Source organism: Tenrec ecaudatus, chromosome 1 (assembly GCF_050624435.1).
Source record: "Tenrec ecaudatus isolate mTenEca1 chromosome 1, mTenEca1.hap1, whole genome shotgun sequence".
NCBI lineage: Eukaryota > Metazoa > Chordata > Mammalia > Afrosoricida > Tenrecidae > Tenrec > Tenrec ecaudatus.
In genome coordinates, this window is record NC_134530.1 from 10,333,238 (window position 1) to 10,352,327 (window position 19,090).

General features: G+C 61.6%; 2 protein-coding genes across 3 annotated transcripts; both read left to right on the plus strand.

Moving 5' to 3' along the window:
- Window positions 1-416: 416 nt before the first annotated feature.
- LRRC8E (leucine rich repeat containing 8 VRAC subunit E) lies at window positions 417-9,030 on the plus strand. Its single transcript, XM_075546072.1, has 3 exons — window positions 417-496; window positions 3,479-3,621; window positions 3,955-9,030. Exons 2-3 carry the CDS (start codon window positions 3,484-3,486, stop codon window positions 6,226-6,228), a joined length of 2,412 nt encoding a protein of 803 aa, XP_075402187.1. The 5' UTR covers window positions 417-496; window positions 3,479-3,483; the 3' UTR covers window positions 6,229-9,030.
- Window positions 9,031-10,733: 1,703 nt separating this feature from the next.
- MAP2K7 (mitogen-activated protein kinase kinase 7) lies at window positions 10,734-19,009 on the plus strand. 2 transcript variants are annotated; one of them, XM_075546085.1, is made up of 12 exons: window positions 10,735-10,942; window positions 12,629-12,676; window positions 15,150-15,291; window positions 15,376-15,442; window positions 15,547-15,660; window positions 15,755-15,874; window positions 16,073-16,180; window positions 16,267-16,446; window positions 16,524-16,604; window positions 16,682-16,824; window positions 17,123-17,168; window positions 17,268-19,009. In XM_075546085.1, the coding sequence occupies exons 1-12, from the start codon at window positions 10,819-10,821 to the stop codon at window positions 17,400-17,402; spliced, it is 1,308 nt and encodes a 435-aa protein (XP_075402200.1). In that variant the 5' UTR covers window positions 10,735-10,818; the 3' UTR covers window positions 17,403-19,009. The 2 variants fall into 2 exon arrangements, with proteins under 2 accessions (XP_075402208.1, XP_075402200.1); XM_075546093.1 differs by lacking the exon at window positions 12,629-12,676 and having other exon boundaries at window positions 10,734-10,942.
- Window positions 19,010-19,090: the final 81 nt, after the last annotated feature.

The window sequence follows — 19,090 nt, forward strand, 5'->3', positions numbered from 1 at the left end:
CCTGCCCGGGCGGAGGACCACTCCGCAGGAGCTTCCTCTCAGTTCTTGGTCCTTGGTCTGACCGGCCCTCTAGCCCAGGTGAGCCGGCAGCAGGGAGGCGGCCCTGCCCTTCCTTCCCAACAGGGTCTCCAGGTGGCATGGGGATGCTCTGGGGACCGCAGCGCCTCCGCCTCCAGGGCTCCGAGATCAGAGTCCTGTGGACCCGGATCCTCCGGCCACCCCCTGCCCCCCTCCACGTCCCACCACCCCTGACCCCGCGGCGCCGGGGGTGGGGGTCGCCCAGGGAGCGCCCAGAGGGAGGCGGGCCGAGTGGGCCGGGGGCGGGGCGGCCGGGGCGGGGCCGGGCGGGGCGGCCCGGGCTCCTGCTGCGCCCGCCCGCCCGCCCTGACTCACCCTCGCTGGCTGGGGAACTCTGCAACTCTGCGGGAGTCCCGGCCGAGCCGCTCCCAGGGACCCAGGAGTCGGGGCCCAGCGTCCGTCCGTCCGTCCCGGAGCGGTGAGTGGGGTGGTTCTCTGTCCCGGGAGGTGGGTGGCTGCTGTAGGTCGGACTGGGAGCCCGGTCGTCTTGTCAGGTGGGCGGAACTGGCCCAGGTGCGGCCGGCGGCTGGCACTGTGGCCTGGGCGGGCCCTTGGGACACGCGAGGAGCTGGGGGTGGGGTGGGGGACAGAAGCTGGGCCATGGCAGGCTCGTGCGGCGCCTGTCCAGGGCGTCGGGTAGGCCCCCCGACCAAGTGACAGAAAGGAGTTCCACAGGCTGGGGTCCACCTTGGGGTTCTGGACCCCGTTCTCCTTTCTGGGAGGTGTCTAGGCAAACAGTCACAGCTCAATCCTATTGCACCTGGAAGCCTCCAGACCCCCTTCCCCCAGGTCCTCACCAGTCTGTCTTCTGAACTTTAAGATCCACCCCCCCCCACCCTCTCCACACACATTATTGGGACGTCCTAGGTTACACCAGAACACCTTGGTAGCTGTGGTCCAGATCTGCAACTATCAGAACCCTCTCCCCTTACCCTCCCCACCCCAGCCTCACTTTCCCCTAAAGCTCCCAGGGGCCCTGCTGACAGCAGTCCCCGGTCTTCCTGGCCCCTGTAGGCTGGGCTGGGTGGGGAGGGGCACTTGGAGTCCCACCCATTTGCAACTATCAACAAGAAGTCTTCATCTCTTTGGGGAGAAGTCAGGGCATGGGGGGAGCTGGGGGTAGGGAATGCGGGGAGGTGGGTGGGCTGGAGGGAGGAGCAGGCCTCTGACTGTGCTGGGGGTAGGGCGCACACCTGGGCCAAGGTGGCCACTCTGGTCACTCCTCTGCCCAGCCCGAACTCTGAGAGCCCTCTCCAAAGATGCCCCCATCTCAAGGGTCTCTCCGGAGATTGATCAGAGTGACAACAGAAAGACAGGACGCAGGCAAGTTCAGACAGAGCATCCCGTGGCTGCCTATGGGCAAGTCATTTCTCTGCACTGGAAAGTAAGGGTCCTGTCCACCACCGCCCTCCACCCCGGCCCCAAAGCACCCTGGTCAGAGGAGGTGCGAGTGGGGTTCCAGTTAGCTGCCGATCTAGGCATCAGAGGTTCAAGTTCACAAGCCCACTCCAGGACAGAGAGGCCTCTCTTGGTCTGCTCCAAGACAGAGGACAAGCTCAGGAGCAGCCCACTGCCAACACATGGGGGTCTCCACAAGTGGATGTGGGTGTGGTTCTTGGCCTTAGTCATCCTAAGTACGTTGTTCTTCTCTGGGTCCCTGGCTCAGCCAGCCTCTCTCTCTGAGCCCTCCCCACAGCCCTGCTCAGGCAGGGGAGGTGGGAGGTGGACAGCTACGCAGAGACTTAATGGCAGGCTTGCAGTGACCAAGTTTGAACCAGCAGACAGATAATGGTACCTCTGAGGTAGCCCCTGACTCTGTGTACGTCTGCACTGTGCGGGCAGGTGGTGGGATTGGGACTCCCTGCGCGCATCCGGTCCACATTTGGAATTGAATCGTCTCACCCCCCCAAACACACACACACACACACACACACACACACACACACAGGCATACCAACTGAGAGTGGGTGTTGTGTCTCTGGGACTCCCCTCAGTTCTCCCGCCGTGTGTCCTGAAACTTTGCCACCACACACTTGCCTGTGCACATGCCAAACACCCCCAGCCATCCCTCGGTGGCTGCCGTGTAGTTGGCTTCTGGGTTTTGTTGTTCACCCCAAGTTTCTGCCCATTACCTGGTGACAGGCTGTCTGCAGCCGAGTGCTCCCACTCGGCCTGGGACAGGATGTGCCCCTGAGCGTGTGGGCTGTGCCCTATGAGGCACTGCTGGGGGACCCTGAGCAAGTGTACACACGCACACACATGTGTGTGATGTGTCATGCATCTGCGTCTGGCCCCATGGAGGGGTGAGGCCCCCCACGAGGCCCCAAGTGTGGGCAGGCTGGTGCTGCCCTCTGCCTGTCAATCCCTGGGCTCAGGTTCGCCGGGGCTGGACTGCCCCATCCCAGTCCAGCTAGGAGCCATCTCCAGCCCTGTGTGAGACAGGGGGGAACTGGCCAAGCTGAAAAACAAGAAATCTTCCCAGGAGGGGGTGGGAGGCCTGAGGGGATCATGTAGCAACCTGGAACCTTGTTCTCTTTGCCTGGGGAGGACTGGGGGCTTCTGGAGGCTGCCGGCCAAGGAGGCCAGGGAATGCAAGAATGCTGAGAGTACAGAATGTGCGGGGCATCCAGAAGGCCCCTCAGAGGTGTGTGAGTGTGTTGGGGGTGGGGGGAGTGTCCTGCTGCCTCCTTGTCTCACCCCTTCAGCACTGGAAGAGGGTCCCTGGCTGTGACTGAGGGTGCTGTCTGGCTTGTTGCCCATTTCCCAGCAGGCCAGTGGGCCCAGGCAGTCTTCGGTGTCTCCCTGGCCCGGATAGTGTGCCAGACCCCCACCCTCTGTCTGCCCAGAGCTCTATTCCACACCGCAGACTGGGCTCAGGTCACTCTGCAGACCTAGGTGTCCTATCCCCCAAGGCTGACCAGCCTTCCTGTGGCCACTCCCTACCCTTGGGGCTGTAACCAGAGCCTGGCTCCAGCCTGCTTTTCCGGTTGGAGGTTGGAGGTGGTGCCCAGAGCAGAGTGCCCCTGAAAAGGGGAGGGGGGGAAGGACACCCCAGGCTGGTCCCAGGCACACACCCCGGAAGTCTGGGGCCTCGGGAAGCACCCAGGACCCATGGGGGTGGGTGGTGAGAGTGAGGTGGGGAATCCTGAAGTCCCCGGTTCCCAGGAGAGAGCCCCTCTGGGGAAGGTGAGAATCAGGAGTCCTGCAGCTGTCCCCTGAACTCAGAGAGAGAAGTCCAAAGGGGCCACAGGTGCAGGCGGAGGGCTGCCAGGAGCAGAAGACAGGTGAGGCCCTGAGCGGCCAGACTCAGGGAGAGGAGCTGGGGCAAGGGAGGGGAGGGTCCTGAGAGCCCGGGCACCCTCCCCTTACAGTCTCTGCGCGGCTCCCTCCTCGCCCGTAGGCAGGATGATCCCCGTGGCCGAGTTCAAGCAGTTCTCGGAGCAGCAGCCCGCCTTCAAGGTGCTGAAACCCTGGTGGGACGTGCTGGCGGAGTACCTCACGGTGGCCATGCTGATGATCGGGGTCTTCGGCTGCACCCTCCAGGTGAGGGGCGGGGCCTCTGGACCGGGGCGGGGCTTCCCCGGAGAGGGGCAACGGCTGGAATGGTGGTGCTGAGGGGGCGGGGCCGGAGAGCCAGGGCCGGCTGGGTCCCCGGGAGCAGAAACTCAGGCACTCACATCTGCACCTGCCCGTGGCGCTGCCCCTGCCGCGTTCTGGGGTCCTCTGGGTCCCGCCCAGGCCTCGGCTTCACCCGGGACGTTCACAGGTTCGTAGCCACACCCCTCTTGCAGACAGACCAAGTGAGGGGTGGGGCGGGCCCCCCCTGGCCTGCCAGCCCCCTCATTCACGCAGCCCGGCCCTCTCCCTCATCCGCAGGTGACACAGGACAAGATCATCTGCCTGCCGAGTCATGAGCCCCGCGAGAACGCGTCGGCTGCCCCGTGCCGGCAGCTGCTGCCGCGGGGGGTGTCCGAGCAGATGGGGGCCCTGCAGGAGTTGAGTGGCCGCAAGAACAACTTGGACCTGCAGCAGTACAATTTCATCAACCAGCTGTGCTACGAGACCGCCCTGCACTGGTATGCCAAATACTTCCCCTACCTGGTGGTCATCCACACACTCATCTTCATGGTCTGCACCAGCTTCTGGTTCAAGTTCCCGGGCACCAGCTCCAAGATCGAGCACTTCATCTCCATCCTGGGCAAGTGCTTCGACTCGCCGTGGACCACCCGCGCCCTGTCCGAGGTCTCGGGGGAGAACCACAAGGGCCCTGCCCCTGGGCGCATGGTGGCTGTGGCTGCAGGTGTGGGGGCGGCCACTAACGGAGGCGGTGGGGGCCCAGGCTCGGGGAAGGCAGGTGAGGGCGAGAAAGAGAAGATGCTGGCGGAGCCGGAGAAGGTGGTGACAGAGCCGCCGGCCGTCACGCTCCTGGACAAGAAGGAGGGCGAGCAGGCCAAGGCCCTGTTTGAGAAGGTCAAGAAGTTCCGGGTGCACGTGGAAGAGGGGGACATCCTGTACAGGATGTACATCCGGCAGACGGTGCTTAAGGTGTGCAAGTTCGTCGCCATCCTGGCCTACAACCTGGTCTACGTGGGGCAGATCAGCTTCCTGGTGGCCTGCAGGGTGGAGACATCGGAGGTCACGGGCTACGCCAGTTTCTGCTGCAACCACACCAAAGCCCATCTCTTCTCCAAGCTGGCCTTCTGCTACATCTCCTTCATGTGCGTCTACGGCCTCACCTGCCTCTACACCCTCTACTGGCTCTTCCACCGGCCCCTCAAGGAGTACTCCTTCCGCTTGGTGCGCGAGGAGACGGGCATGGTGGACATCCCCGACGTGAAGAATGACTTCGCCTTTATGCTGCACCTCATCGACCAGTACGACTCGCTCTACTCCAAGCGCTTCGCCGTCTTCCTCTCCGAGGTCAGCGAGAGCCGCCTCAAGCAGCTCAACCTCAACCACGAGTGGACGGCAGAGAAGCTGCGGCAGAAGCTGCAGCGGAACGCCCGCGGCTGCCTGGAGCTGGGCCTCTGCATGCTGCCCGGCCTGCCTGACACGGTCTTCGAGCTCAGCGAGCTGGAGGCCCTGCGGCTAGAGGCCATCAGCGACGTGGCGTTCCCGCCGGCCCTCTCGCAGCTGGTGCACCTGCAGGAGCTCAGCCTGCTGCACTCGCCCGCCAGGCTGCCCTTCTCCTCGCAGGTCTTCCTGAGGGACCGCCTCAAGGTCATGCGGGTCAAGTGCGAGGAGCTGCGGGAGGTGCCCCTCTGGGTGTTCGGGCTCCGAGGCCTGGAGGAGCTGCACCTCGAGGGCCTCTTCCCCGCCGAGCTGGCCCGGGTGGCCGCCCTGGAGAGCCTGCGGGAGCTGAAGCAGCTCAAGGTGCTGTCTCTGCGCAGCAACGCCGGCAAGGTGCCAGCCAGCGTGACCGACGTGGCCGGCCACCTGCAGCGGCTCAGCCTGCACAACGACGGTGCCCGCCTGCTGGCCCTCAACAGCCTCAAGAAGCTGGCGGCACTGCGGGAGCTGGAGCTGGTGGCCTGCGGGCTCGAGCGCATCCCGCACGCAGTCTTCAGCCTGGGGGCCCTGCAGGACCTGGATCTCCGGGATAACCACCTGCGCTCCATGGAGGAGATCCTCAGCTTCCAGCACTGCCGGAAGCTGGTCACGCTCCGGCTCTGGCACAACCAGATCGCCCACGTGCCCGAGCACGTGCGCAAGCTGCGGAGCCTGGAGCAGCTCTACCTCAGCCACAACAAGCTGGAGGTCCTGCCCACCCAGCTGGGCCTGTGCATCGGCCTCCGCCTGCTGGACGTCTCCCACAACGGGCTGCGCGCCCTGCCGCCCGGCCTGGGCCTGCTGCAAAGCCTGCAGCACCTGGCCCTCTCCTACAACGCCCTGGAGGCCCTGCCGGACGAGCTCTTCTTCTGCCGCAAGCTGCGGACGTTGCTCCTGGGCTACAACCACCTGGGCCAGCTGTCGCCCCTCGTCGGGACGCTGAAGGCCCTCAGCCGCCTGGAGCTCAGGGGCAACCGGCTGGAGGTGCTGCCCGAGGAGCTGGGCCACTGTGTGGCGCTCAAGAGGACGGGGCTGGTGGTGGAGGACACCCTCTACGATGGTCTGCCGGTCGAAGTGCGAGAAAAGATGGAGGCGGAGTGAGGGCCGGAAGCCAGGCAGGGTGCGACAGGTGGAGGTGATAGGGTGTACCCCGGAGATCTCTGCCATTGTGTGCCAGTCTCTTTGTGGGACTGGGGCAAGCGCCCGAGACTGGTTTGGCTGGGGAAGCGACAGGAAGCTGGGGATTTGGGGTGGAACCCCAGGTGTGGGGATAATTCACCATTGTCTTAGTCATGGAACTCCTAGGCTCAAGCCTCACCCCGTCCTTACTTCACCCTGGATCACAACAGCTTCAGCTCCCCTCCCACTCACCCCACCCCATTAGTGCCTCTGGGAAGGGAGGTAGGGGGAGGAAAAATTCCCAATGGGATTTCTAACTCGCTTCCCACCAACAAACCAGTGTGTATCCAGGGTTCTCTCCCATGGAGGGGACCCAGAGAAGAGAGACCAGCTCCCTGACTTTGATGCCAACTGCCTGCCTTTTGGCATTGCTGTTGGTTGGATCCCACCTCCTGGCTGTTCTGTGCATTGGTTTTCTCCACTGTCATCTGCACAGGAGGGGAGCACCAGGCCTTTCTGCCACGTCGCCGCTGGGTGGGTTCCGACCACCGACCTTCTGGCCAGGGGTTAGGTGTGTAACTGTGTGCTCCACACAGACCTTACTCTGAGGCCAGTCCCTTATTTTTATCGGCTGATTTGTGACCTCAGAACAATGACCAATTGGTAGGAGTTGGTGTGAAGGGGGTAGTCCCAGCCCCGCCCACTCTGATTCAGGTCTGTGCTGGGCCCCAGGGTCCTTGGGAAATGCTCACCACCTGGAGGGTGGCAACCTGGATGGCCAGAGCAAGGATCCGGGACTCTTCCTGTCCTACCTAAGGCCCCTGTGTGGAGGAGCCATGGTAGCTTAGGGGTTATGTGTTAAGCTGGCTAACCACAAGGTCAGCTGTTCGAAACGACCTGCTTCTCCGAGGCAGCAAGATGAGGCTTTCCAGTCCTGTGAAGAGTTGCGGTCCCGGCAATCACAGGAGCAGTTTCACCCTGTCCTGTAGGGTTGCCATGAGTCAGAGAAAGTAAAGGGACCTGCTTTCTCTGGTGAGACGTCCTCAGATGGCCTCAGGCTGTTCATGGACTCAGGACGCCTGCTGTGGGGGCGGCAGTGCTCTGAGGACTCATGGGCCAGTCGCTGTCATGCACATTCCACACGGGTCAGAGTAAACTGGGTACTACAGGGTTTACAGTGGCTGGTTTTTCAGTAGGAGATTGCCAGGCCTTTCTTCTGAGACACCTCTGGGTGGGCGCAACCCTCCATTTTTCAGTGAGTGAGTGCGTGCACGGAGAACCGGTGCACCACCGAGCCCTGCTGAGGACCCACGCTGAACTCTGTTGCCACGGCGTCCATTCTACATGATTGTGGCGACCCTGCAGGTGACAGAGCAGAACGGATCTGTGGGAATGTTTGGGGGGGGGGGCGGGGGCGGTAATCACTCAATTATCGTCACAAACTACGGATAATATTGAGAGTGGGGATTCCAGAACACGTCATGGTGCTCATGCGGGACCTGTACACGGAGCGAGAGGCAGCCATTGCAGCAGAACGAGGGGAAACTGCGTGGCCCAAACTCGGGGAAGGTGTGCATCAGGGCTGTCTCTTCTTAACCATGCTTAACTCCATCTCTAAGTTGAACAGATAGCCGGAGCAGTGGGGCTAGATGGAGAAGGACACAGCATCAGGATTAGGAGACTCATTGTTAGGTGCCATCGAGTCTCAGCTACGACCCATAGCACCCCCATGCACCACAGAGGGAAACACGGCTTGGTTCTGTGCCATCTTCACAATTGTCCCTATGCCTGAGCCCATTGCAGCCACTGTGCCAATTCCTTTCCACAGACTCATTAAGAACCTGTCATATGCAGATGACGCCAGCTTGCCTGCCCGAAGTGAAGAGGAAGCACCGACTGATGATGGATGATTTAAGACTACAGCCTTCAGTCCAGATCAACAGTTAAAAAAAATCCTCACAACCAGACCAATAAGCAAGATCATGATAAACCGAGTAAACGATAAAACTGCTACCAAAAAGGTAACAGTTGCGAACGATTTCATGTACTTGGATCTGCAACACTGCCCATGGAAGCAGCAGTCAAGAAATCAAGCAAGGTATTGCATTAGGCAGATGTGCTTCGAACGACCTCTTTAGAGTGTGATAAAGCAAGGCTTTCATTTTGAGGACTGCGTTGTGTCCCACTCATTTCCATCGCCTCATGTGCGTGTGAGAATTGGACAATGAATACAGGAGACCAAACAAGTGATACAGGTGACATCACTGTAGCAAAGATCTTAAGATCATGGACTGCCAGATGAACAACAAGCACAACAAAAATCTATCTTGGGCGAAGTCTGGCCAGAAAAATACTTCGTCCTAGAGACGTGGGGCATTTTGCCAGGAGAGACTAGTCTCCGGGTAAGGACAACATGTTTGGTGAAGCAGAGGGGCCGTGACAAGATGCATAAGGTGAATGAATGACTTCGACAACGGGGACTCACCCCTTACCAGTTGTGAGGCTGGTGCAGGATCAGGCCGAGGTGCATTCTCTGTTTCAAGGCGCTGAGTTAGAACTGATTGGATGCACTTAACAGTGTACGATGTGGAAGCAGATGCCCAGGCCTTGCTTCTATGGTCTCAATGTGTAGGTTTGAACTGCCAGCCTTTAAATGGCTAGTGGAGTACAAACTGGGCGCATGGTACTGAGACCCCTTTCTGAAGACAGAGTGGGACTCGGTCTTTTGAACGTTCCCTTTGGAAGGGAGCATATATTAGCAGGTGCTTAATAAAGAACATACGATGGGAATTCGAATCCTGAACTCTGGTGCTCACTCACCTCCTGTGTGAGCCTCCTACTTCCCCAGGCCAATTCCACAGCACGTGGGGGTGTCACGTGCCGGAGCCAAAGGTGTGCGTCTCTGGCACTGGGGCAGGGGCACGGGAGGGGGTGGAGAAGAGGAGGGACCGTGTGAGTCAACAGGAGGAGAAACTGGCTGTTTATCTTCTGTCTGGATTTCTTAGAGGATCCAAGCTGGACCAGGTATTGACAGCCAGCACCTGGCACGCCTGACCCTGATCTGGGGGCGGTGCTTGGCTACCTGCCAGGTGGCCAAGGTGTGAACCTCCTATTGTAAGGTGACCAGGCGTCCCAATTTTTAACAATTTTTCCCGCGTCCCGGGGCGGTTTAAAAAAGTCCCGATTTTTGGAAAGCATGCACGACAAGCTAGGGTATACAATTTTCGGCTGCCATGTGGCTATTTCGCCAGGATATGAGTTTTATCAATGGTGTTAAAATCTGGTCCCCTTATCCTATTGGCACCTAAGAGCAGAGGTAAGTAGCCGAGGACCAAAGGCTTCTTTCAGATGGGTGTTTTTCCCCAGCACCCGTGTTCTTTTCTGCCGTCACATGGACCCTCAGACAGCTCAATGACTATGCTGTCCAGGCGCCAGGATCATTGCAGACTGGGCCCTTGTGACCCATAGGATTACCATTGGCTCATTTTCAGAAAGACGTACCCAGGCCTTTCTTCCTAGTCTCCATCTGGAAACTCTATAGGAACACGGAAGAGGCCCCTACTGAGGACAGACAGTGACTGTGTGCGTTTCCTTGGGGCTATGAGGTGGGGGAGAATCAAGCTAGGGTCCCCCACATAAAAAGTGGGAATTCTACCACTGTACCACCACTCCGGATGGACTACCTTAATTAGCTGCCTCTAAGGCCGTGGGCATAGGGGCCCGCTGGGCAGAGGAGCCTAAACCCACTATTCTGACTGTCCGGGGGCTGGACTCTATTCCAGGGATGAGCCGGTGAGTGAGTGCTAAAGCTCCACCTAGTCTGGCAGGACACTGGCTAGCCTGGACCCTGTTGCTGAGGTCAGGGGTCACACCCCAAGATTCCGCAGGTCCCACAGCTGGCCCGAGTCCAAACCTTTGCCTTTTGCCCGTCCTCGGCCAACCTCGGGCATGTTGGCATCGGCAGAGGTGGGACGGGCTCCCCACAGGTGCCTAATTATGGTTAGGAGGCAGCGCCGGCTGCGAGACAGGGCGCTGGCCAGCAATAAACATAACAGCGATCCTAAGGAAGGCAACTACCCAGCCCAGGAGGCCTATCCTGACAGGATCGGGCCGGGAAGAGCGCGGCGAGGGAAAAAGTCACGGCTGTGAAGCCCCGGAACCGCTAGGATCAGAGACGCCGGGATGCACGCACGCACCGCGTGATCCTCCTTTGTACGCATGCGCGCCGTCTTCCCAGCCTCCCGAACTCCGAAGGCTGGATTTCCGAACCATACGCCGTCAGCGCGGGTCGGGGACTCGCGCATGCGCACTCCAGTGGTGGCCGGAGGCGCGGAACACGCACGATGCCAGCCACGAGCTCTAGGTGGCGCCATCGCTCCGGCTGGGGCGAAGCACGCACGCGCGGAAGTTCTCACGCGACAAGGGCGGGGGCGCGTCGCGGGCATGCGTTGTGCAGGGCGAGACGGCGGCTCGGTGGGGTCATCGGAGCGCAGGCGCAGTGCGGTGTTTGTCTGCCGGACTTGACGGGCGGCCGGGCGGTGTGCGGCGGCGGCGGCGGCGGCGGCGGGGAAGATGGCGGCGTCCTCCCTAGAGCAGAAGCTGTCCCGCCTGGAAGCAAAGCTGAAGCAGGAGAACCGCGAGGCCCGGCGGAGGATCGACCTCAACCTGGATATCAGCCCCCAGCGGCCCAGGCCCAGTAAGCACGGCGACGTGGGGGAGGGGGCGGGAAGGGCGGAGCGCGCGCCGCGGGAGGCCCCGCCCCGCCTTCAGGCCCCGCCCCCGCTTCCGGGGCGCTCTCGCTCCGCTTCTGCTCCGTCCCCCGGTCCTCAGCCCATCCCCCCGTCGACTCTTGGGGGACAGGGTCACGATGACTCGGGGGACACGGGGGTCAGCGGGGACCCTGACCCAGGGCTGCTCTCGCGCGCCCGGGCGACCTTACCCGGCCTGGGAGCCTAGGTCCCCGGTCCCACGTGAGGACGCCCCACCTAATGACTCTTGGCCCATCACCGTGAACCTTGGTGTCTCTACCACCTACTCTGTCCGCGTCGGGTGCCCTCTGCCAGGTGCCACCGTAGCCACATCCAAGATTTCTCACAAACAGGTTTTTGTTCCCCTACTAGCGGATGACCACCCCACCCCACCCCTTCCAGCCTCACGGACTGCGTGCAGATGACCCCTTCCCCAGCCTGGGCCCTTGCCTTCTGACTTCAGACACACCTGGCCAGGGGACACCTGAGGTCACCTGACGACACATAATTCTTCCCTCCCATCGAACCAGAGGCTTCACCCACTCCTCTGCGGCTGTGTCTAGGGGTCCCGTCTCTCCAACCTGGGACCCACCGACCCTGCCATCTGGGCGCACATCCTACCCACAGAGCCTAGGCCCCAGACACGAACTCCACCCCCTCCCCCAGGCCATCCTGGCCTGCCTTAGCCATCTGGTGACTTTGCCTAGCCCTTCCAGAAATAAACGGCTAGCCCGGAGCCTAGTGACTTTTGTCACCTGGGCTGAAGTGACTGTCCCCTTTGGCCTACCCGCCCCACAATGGGGTCACCTGCGGTCATGAGGATTGTGTGTTCAGCCCAGCAACGGTTCCCACCATTACAGGGGCTTGCCCTGGCTTCTTGTCACCAGGTGCCCCACGGTGGCCTCTCCTACATAACCACAGTGTCCCAGACCTCCTGGGGACTGCACGTAGTCTGCTTCCCTTGAGGTCCACAGAAGACATCCCACCCCCGCCCCGAAGTGCTCCCTCAGCTGGGAGGATTCTGCCTGGCCCAGTCCCAAGCCCTATTTATTCCCTTTTCCTCGTCATTCTTAACCTAGCAGATTGTCCTTATGTCGCCTGGGATTGGGATGTTGTCATTTCCCATGACCCTTGTCACTTAGCTACCTCCCTGTGGGGTCATCTCCCTGGGCCCCATACCAGGCATACCCTTCCTCTCTCCCCCCCCCCTGACCCTGCTCTGCCTAGGGCCCCGTGGGGAGCTCTTTGGCCCCAAGGGAGAGGGTCTTGGGTTTGACAGCAGGCCAAGACATTGAAGGCATCCTTCCTGGGCTCTGCAGTGCTTCCTCCCCTCCCTGAGGTAGATGAGGTAGGGCTGGGGAGAAACCTGGGTGCCTAGCACACACTCTCCCCACCCCGGTCAGAGTGAGGCCCACGGCAGGCAGGCTAGCCTCAGGAGCCCCCCTCCAGGCGTCTGTGTCTGTGTCCGCTCCATCCCTCCTCCCATCTCTGTCGGTCCCCCTCATCTCTGCAGTTTGGTGCCTTGCGCCCCCTTACCCCCACATTATGATTTGATTTCTTTTCTTTTGGACAAATTGGTGTTTCTGTTGTGATTTATGGTGGTGTTGTTTTTTTTCTTCCTTTTCCCCATCCAGTTATTGTGATCACTCTAAGCCCTGCTCCTGCCCCGTCCCAACGAGCAGGTACCGGCCTTTTTATCATCGCTGCTTGGACTCTGCACCGTTGACCTAACGCTGCCCCAGCCGCCCCCTGTGCTGCGCGTGGCCCCGCCCCCACGCCCACCTGCTGCCTCCTCCTTCCCTCTGTCCTCCCCACCTGCTCTCCTGCCCTCCTGTGCAGGCCTGGGCTCCCTGCAGGAGTGGAGTCCGGCCAGGAGCGTGTGTGCACGCACACGTTTGTCTGCGTATGAGGGTCAGTGTGGTCGTGGGCTGGAGGAGTGTGAGTGGGAGTGTGTCTTGTGAACGTGAGAGTCTGAGTGCACGTATAGCGTGTGGTATGAGTGCCCGTGAGTGTGCTGTGAGCGTACGTTGTACGTGTGTGAGGGAATGTGAGGGTGAGTGAGCGGATGTGTTAGTGTGCGTGTGTTGTGAGGGGTATGCGTGTGCGTGAGTGTGTTGGGAGCTGTTTGAGCATGTGTTACGTGTACATGTACAGACAAGTGAGACTCTACCTATGTTGTCAGCATATGGTTTGTGTGCACTGGGGCGCCTGTTGGTCCAGGTGATGGCTGTGCACATTCTGTATTGTCCAGTGGCTCCGTAAACAGCACCTCCTGTGTCCTGGGGACCCAGAGTGACCAGCACAGACCTGGGTCCCCTCTGTGTGGCTCTGACACTCCAGGGGAGAGGAAGCCAGTGAGCCTGTCACCTGGAGTTTGGGATGGGCCAGCAGCACCTTGGAGAAAAGAGGACATAGAGCCGGGAGGGGTCCTTGGCAGTGGGGGTTTGGGAGCGCCTTGAGAAGCGGGGTGTTGTGAGAACCCAGGGGTGCCTCTACTTCACCTGGGCATGAGGGGGTGCAGGAACAATAGTCAAGAAGGTCTGTGGCGACATAGGCGAGGGTTATTGTGTATGTGTGGCTGAGTGTAAAATTTTATACCCACAGATGTCTGGTCCCCCACCCTCTCTGGCCCCCATGTTCTCCCTGCTATGTCCCCTCCCCCTGCTTTCCTGTTCACCTCCTTGCTCTCACTCCACCCTCCGACCTGCTGTGTGGCCCATCACCACCTCTCACCTCTGTTCTCAGGGCCTCTCGTGTCACTGTCCCCTCCCCAGCCCCCAGCAGCCCCTCACTGTTCATCAGAGCATCTTGCCCTGAGCTCGGGCTCCCAGGCCTGGGAACTGCACGGGTCCTGGGTGGCTTCACCAGGTGCATAGGGGGTGGGAGTGGCCCTCACCCCTTAGCTGACAGAGCAGGCAGAGAAGGACTCATGTCTCCCACTTGTTAGGCGTGTCCCTTGAATGCCCAGGGGTGGGAGGGGGTAGGCACAGGCCCTCGGGAGAGGGAAGGGCTGGGGCTCTGATTCTGGTGCTTTCCCACAGCCCCCGGGCCCACAGCCTGCACTCATGCCTCGGCCCTTGCACACATGGGTCGAGCACCTGCCCAGGGCTGCAGGGTAGGTCAGGTAGTAGCCCTCCTGCTCCAGCTGAAGCTAGGGACCACGCTGCCAGCATCCCTGGCATAAGTGTGCCCTGTCTGCCTGAACGGTTCTTGGGTCTTGTGTCCAGCTGCTTACTGAGCCAGAAGAGGCATGCGAGCCGTGGAGGCTCTTGTGGCCCTTGTCCTGCCCAGTCAGTGACCAGCCCACCCCCAGACAGATACACCCCAGGGCCTCTTGTTCCTGGGGTTCTGAGGCCTCACCCAGTTCCCACCCTGCCCTCAGCTTCCCTGTCGCCAGCCCAACACGGGCACCCGGTTCCCAGGGAGGCCATCTGCCACTTCTGTGGCCAGCTGGGTCCAAGTCTTGGCTCCTATCTGTCTGCCTCCTGTCCCCCATCCTTTATGCCACCGCCGCCGGCCTGGGGTGTCTGCTGCCTGCCTGCTGCCTGCCCGCTGCCTGTAGCATGCCCGAGCTGTCCGCATGCAGGCTCCTGGCCTAGCCCCACCAACCTCAGTCCTGTGACCCCTGGAGGGGCGCCACCCCCAGGATCCCACCCTCAGCGCGCAAGCCCTGCCCCATGGGCCAATCTTGGAGGGCCAAGCTGGCCAGGGGCAACCCCCACCCCAGAGCAGAGCTGAACCCTGGGTCCTGCCTGGCCAAGTGCTGTCCTTGGCCCGAGCCCAAGCTGGTCTTGGCACCATCCCCTCCTGGCTGGTACAGAATGCAGACAGGCCTTGGGTCTGTGTCCTGGGCAGAAGGGACCAAATGAACACCCCAGGGAAGCCGCTTGGCAAAGGACCCTGTCAGATCTTCGCCTTCGGGCTTTGTTCCCACCCCTGGGGCCACCCCTTTTCCCAGATCCTGTTAAATGGGGAAGAGGGTGGGGAGCCGGGGCCATGAGAAGGGCCCCAGGTTAGGGAAACGATCCCAGCTCCTCCTGCCCAACTGGGCAGAGGCCTGTGCTGGTCTTCATGCGGGCCCAGGGAGGGGACGATGAGGGCCCCAGCCTGCAGCTGGCAGCTCACCCTGCCCTGCCCTGGCTCTCACTCCCCCAGCCCTACAGCTCCCACTGGCCAATGATGGTGGCAGCCGCTCGCCGTCCTCAGAGAGCTCCCCGCAGCACCCCACGCCCCCTGCCAGGCCCCGCAACATACTGGGACTCCCACCTCCCTTCTTCACGCCCCGAAGCATGGAGAGGTGAGCTGCTGAGCAGGGCTCAGGGTGGGAGGGTCTCTGGCCAGCAGACAGGACCCCTGCAGCCCTCGCTTCCTGTCCCCCCAGCATTGAAATTGACCAGAAGCTACAGGAGATCATGAAACAAACGGGCTACCTGACCATCGGGGGCCAGGTACAAGCATGGGGCAGGCCGGTGGTGGGGACAGGCTGGCTCGGGCACCTTGGTGTGCAGGAGCCGAGGCCCAGTGGACCCTACAGCCTTCGCTCTCCTGGTAGCGCTACCAGGCGGAGATCAATGACCTGGAGAACCTGGGCGAGATGGGCAGCGGCACGTGCGGCCAGGTGTGGAAGATGTGCTTTCGGAAGACGGGCCACATCATAGCTGTCAAAGTGAGCTGTGTACCCTGGCCTATTCCCCTGCAGGGGGGTCGGTGCCCGGAGCTGTCACTGAGTCCGCCTTTCTCCCCTGTGTTTGTCCATGCAGCAAATGCGGCGCTCGGGGAACAAGGAGGAGAACAAGCGCATCCTGATGGACCTGGACGTGGTGCTCAAGAGCCACGACTGCCCCTACATCGTGCAGTGCTTTGGGACCTTCATCACCAACGTGAGCCCGCCCTCCTCCCCAGCAGGCGCCCTGCCCCGGCGGCTACAGACCCTAGCTGGGTGCTGCATTTGGGGGTCTCCTCTGAACCCCATGTGCTGTGCCGCTAGACGGATGTCAGGCGCCCTGCCCTGGTGGCTGCAGACCCTAGTTGGGTTGCTGTGGTTGGGGTCCCCTCTGACCTCCATGCTGCACCCCTAGACGGACGTCTTCATCGCCATGGAGCTCATGGGCACGTGCGCCGAGAAGCTCAAGAAGCGGATGCAGGACCCGATCCCGGAGCGCATCCTGGGCAAGATGACGGTGGCGGTGAGCACTGTGCACCTGATGGGCGGGGCGGGCTGGGGCTGGCAGGCCGTAAGTGGTGCCCCCCCACTAATGCCCCCACCCCCCAGATCGTGAAGGCGCTCTTCTACCTGAAGGAGAAGCACGGCGTCATCCACCGCGATGTCAAGCCCTCCAACATCCTGCTGGACGACCGTGGCCAGATCAAGCTGTGTGATTTTGGGATTAGCGGCCGCCTGGTGGACTCCAAGGCCAAGACGCGCAGTGCCGGCTGTGCCGCCTATATGGCGGTGAGTGGCAGCCCGGACAGGGGGGCAGGGGGCATCCAGGGCAGCCTGGGGACAGCATGCTCTCTTCCCACCCACAGCCCGAGCGCATCGACCCCCCAGACCCCACAAAGCCAGACTACGACATCCGGGCCGATGTGTGGAGTCTAGGCATCTCGCTGGTGAGTAGAGGGGGGGGCGGGGCGAGGGGGCCCAGTGTTCCCCGCCCACTGCTCCAGCCTGACCACTGGCTCTGCAGGTGGAGCTGGCCACGGGACAGTTCCCCTACAAGAACTGCAAGACAGACTTCGAGGTTCTCACCAAGGTCCTCCAGGAGGAGCCCCCCCTCCTGCCCGGACACATGGACTTCTCGGGGGACTTCCAGTCCTTCGTCAAAGACTGGTAAGCAGGGGCCTCCTCAGGCCTGCTGAGGTGTGGGGTGGTGGCCCGCACCGAGCTGCCCGTCTGTGACAAGCAGAGGGACGTGAAGGTGAAGGGACTGTGCGCTTGTGCTGGTGAAGAAGCCCCCAACTCCGTTTCCTCCGGGGTCCCTGTTGGAATGGAAAGGGCATGGGAAAGGGACCAGCCCACACCGCCCTCGGAGACCCAGGCTCCCAGGGCAGCAGGGCGGGCAGGTGGAGATAGCCTGACCCCTGCTCCTCCTCACAGCCCTCACCTCGCCTCACCCCTCTCCTTCCAGCCTTACTAAAGATCACAGGAAGAGACCAAAGTATAATAAGCTACTTGTAAGTACCATCTCCGACTCTCCCCCAACACCCCCTTGCCTCCCCTAGCAGCTCCTCTGGACAAGGCTTACACTGAGCCCCTCCTCCTTGGGCCCACAGGAACACAGTTTCATCAAGCGCTACGAAACGCTGGAGGTGGATGTGGCGTCCTGGTTCAAGGACGTCATGGCCAAGACCGAGTCACCCCGGACTAGCGGGGTCCTGAGCCAGAACCCCCTACCTTTCTTCAGGTAGCTGCGTGGAGGCGGCCAGCCCTGCCATGGCCCGAGGGCATGGCCACAGGCCCCCTCCCCCACCTGGCCACCTAGCTGCCCACCAGGGGCGACTTGAGCCCTGGAGGCCACCGAGGACTGAGGACAAAAAGTAGGGGCCGCCAACCCACCCCTGACTCCCTGCCTGGCAGCTGTGGGCTGTGGGCCCCCAGGCCCCGGGGCCAGCCAGTGGAGTGCGTCCCCGACAGACACTGTGAACTGAAGGAGGTGGCCTGCCCAGACTCGCTATTTATTCAGTTGTGACCTCTGGGCTGGAGCGGCCCAAGCGCCGCTGTCCCCTCGCCTTGTCCAGCGCACCTGTTGCCATCTCCCCTGCCTGCCAGTCCCCAGGTGGCTCTCTCCCTTGTCTCCCTCTCGGTCCTAGTCCCTCTCCTGGACCAGGCCTGGCCTCAGTGGGCCCCCAGCAGGGCAGAGGGAGCGGTGCAGCAACCCAGCCATTGGAACGGCCGCCAGGCCAGGCCTGGTTCTCTCTTTGATCTCAGGGGGTCCTTTTTGGAGTTTATTGTATTTTATTGTACTTGGTGGGGTGCGGGGGGGGAGGGGCGGCGGGCCGGGGGAGGAGGGAGAGCTCGTGCTGGCGGGCTTGGTCGGTACCTTCAGAAACTTAACCAAAGTCATGTTGAGCTGCTTGTGCTTCGGGCCTGGCCCTGGGCTGTGGGGTGGCAGCACCGCTGCTCCCTCTTGGGTGGGGCTGTAGTCTGACCACAGCTTGGGGTGGGTTGAGGACCTCAGGGCGGGGCAGTGGGAGCCAGGGAGGGATGGTGGTCATGGGTGGACGAGAAGAACAGAGCAGGGGCTGCAGGGAGGTGGGAGGTGGCCGTAGTGGGACCCAGAGAGGCTAGTGGAGGGCACAGAGAGTGGGTGGGAGGCTCGAGGATGTGTGACAGGGACAGAGGCAGGAGTGTCGGAGCCAGTGGGGGCCGGGTTTGGTTTGCCCCTGAACCTCCCTCTGCTCACCCATTCTGGGGCACAAGGGCCAGGGCTGCCGCAGCAGCTGGAGAAGAGGCCCTTTTTGTGGGTGATGCATACAAATCAAGTGGACAACGAAACAAAATGAAACAAAGCCCCACACACACCAAAGGCAGCAGGGCAGGCTGTGTCCTTGTCCCTGGGCCCCTCCCGGCGCTGTGCTCGCTCCGCCCCTGGCCAGGGGAGGCTGCCTGCTGCTGCCCTGTGTCCCCTTTGTGAGGGGAAGGACCCAGCCCCGGGGCAGCAGGGCTTACAAGGCCCGAGGCCCAGCTGCCTAGTTTGGTTTTATTTAACTTTTCTGTTTTGTGTGTGTGTGTCACCCTCCACCCTGTCCCTGCTGCCCCTTCAGTGTTAAGCAGGAACTTTGGGGGAGCTACCCTCCCCTACCTCCCTGCCTCTCCCATCCTTCACTGCTCACCAGCCGGCCCTCCAGACTGGGCAGAGGCGGGTGCCAGGTGGGCAGGGGCTTGGGGGCGCCGGCCCTGTGGCCCCAACCCCTTTCTCAGGCCGCCAGTATTGCCCCGACCCTTTTTAAAACAAAATCCCCATGTTTGTAAACCTTTAGACGCTTGAGAATAAACCCCTCCTCTTCCTCCCTCACGTGGTGCTGTGTGGTATGAAGGGACCCAGCCTGGGGGGTGGGACATGCCTGGTAAAGTGAGGTTTATCAGGTGACTGCAA

Excerpts from the sequence above, each read along its gene's own strand:
- LRRC8E (XM_075546072.1), top strand. The coding sequence starts at position 3,484 with ATGATCCCCGTGGCCGAGTTCAAGCAGTTCTCGGAGCAGCAGCCCGCC. Across the intron at positions 3,622-3,954 it reads TCTTCGGCTGCACCCTCCAG|GTGACACAGGACAAGATCAT; the intron begins GTGAGGGGCGGG and ends CCTCATCCGCAG.
- MAP2K7 (XM_075546085.1), top strand. The coding sequence starts at position 10,819 with ATGGCGGCGTCCTCCCTAGAGCAGAAGCTGTCCCGCCTGGAAGCAAAG. Across the intron at positions 10,943-12,628 it reads CCCCCAGCGGCCCAGGCCCA|TTATTGTGATCACTCTAAGC; the intron begins GTAAGCACGGCG and ends TTCCCCATCCAG. Across the intron at positions 15,661-15,754 it reads GCCACATCATAGCTGTCAAA|CAAATGCGGCGCTCGGGGAA; the intron begins GTGAGCTGTGTA and ends TTGTCCATGCAG.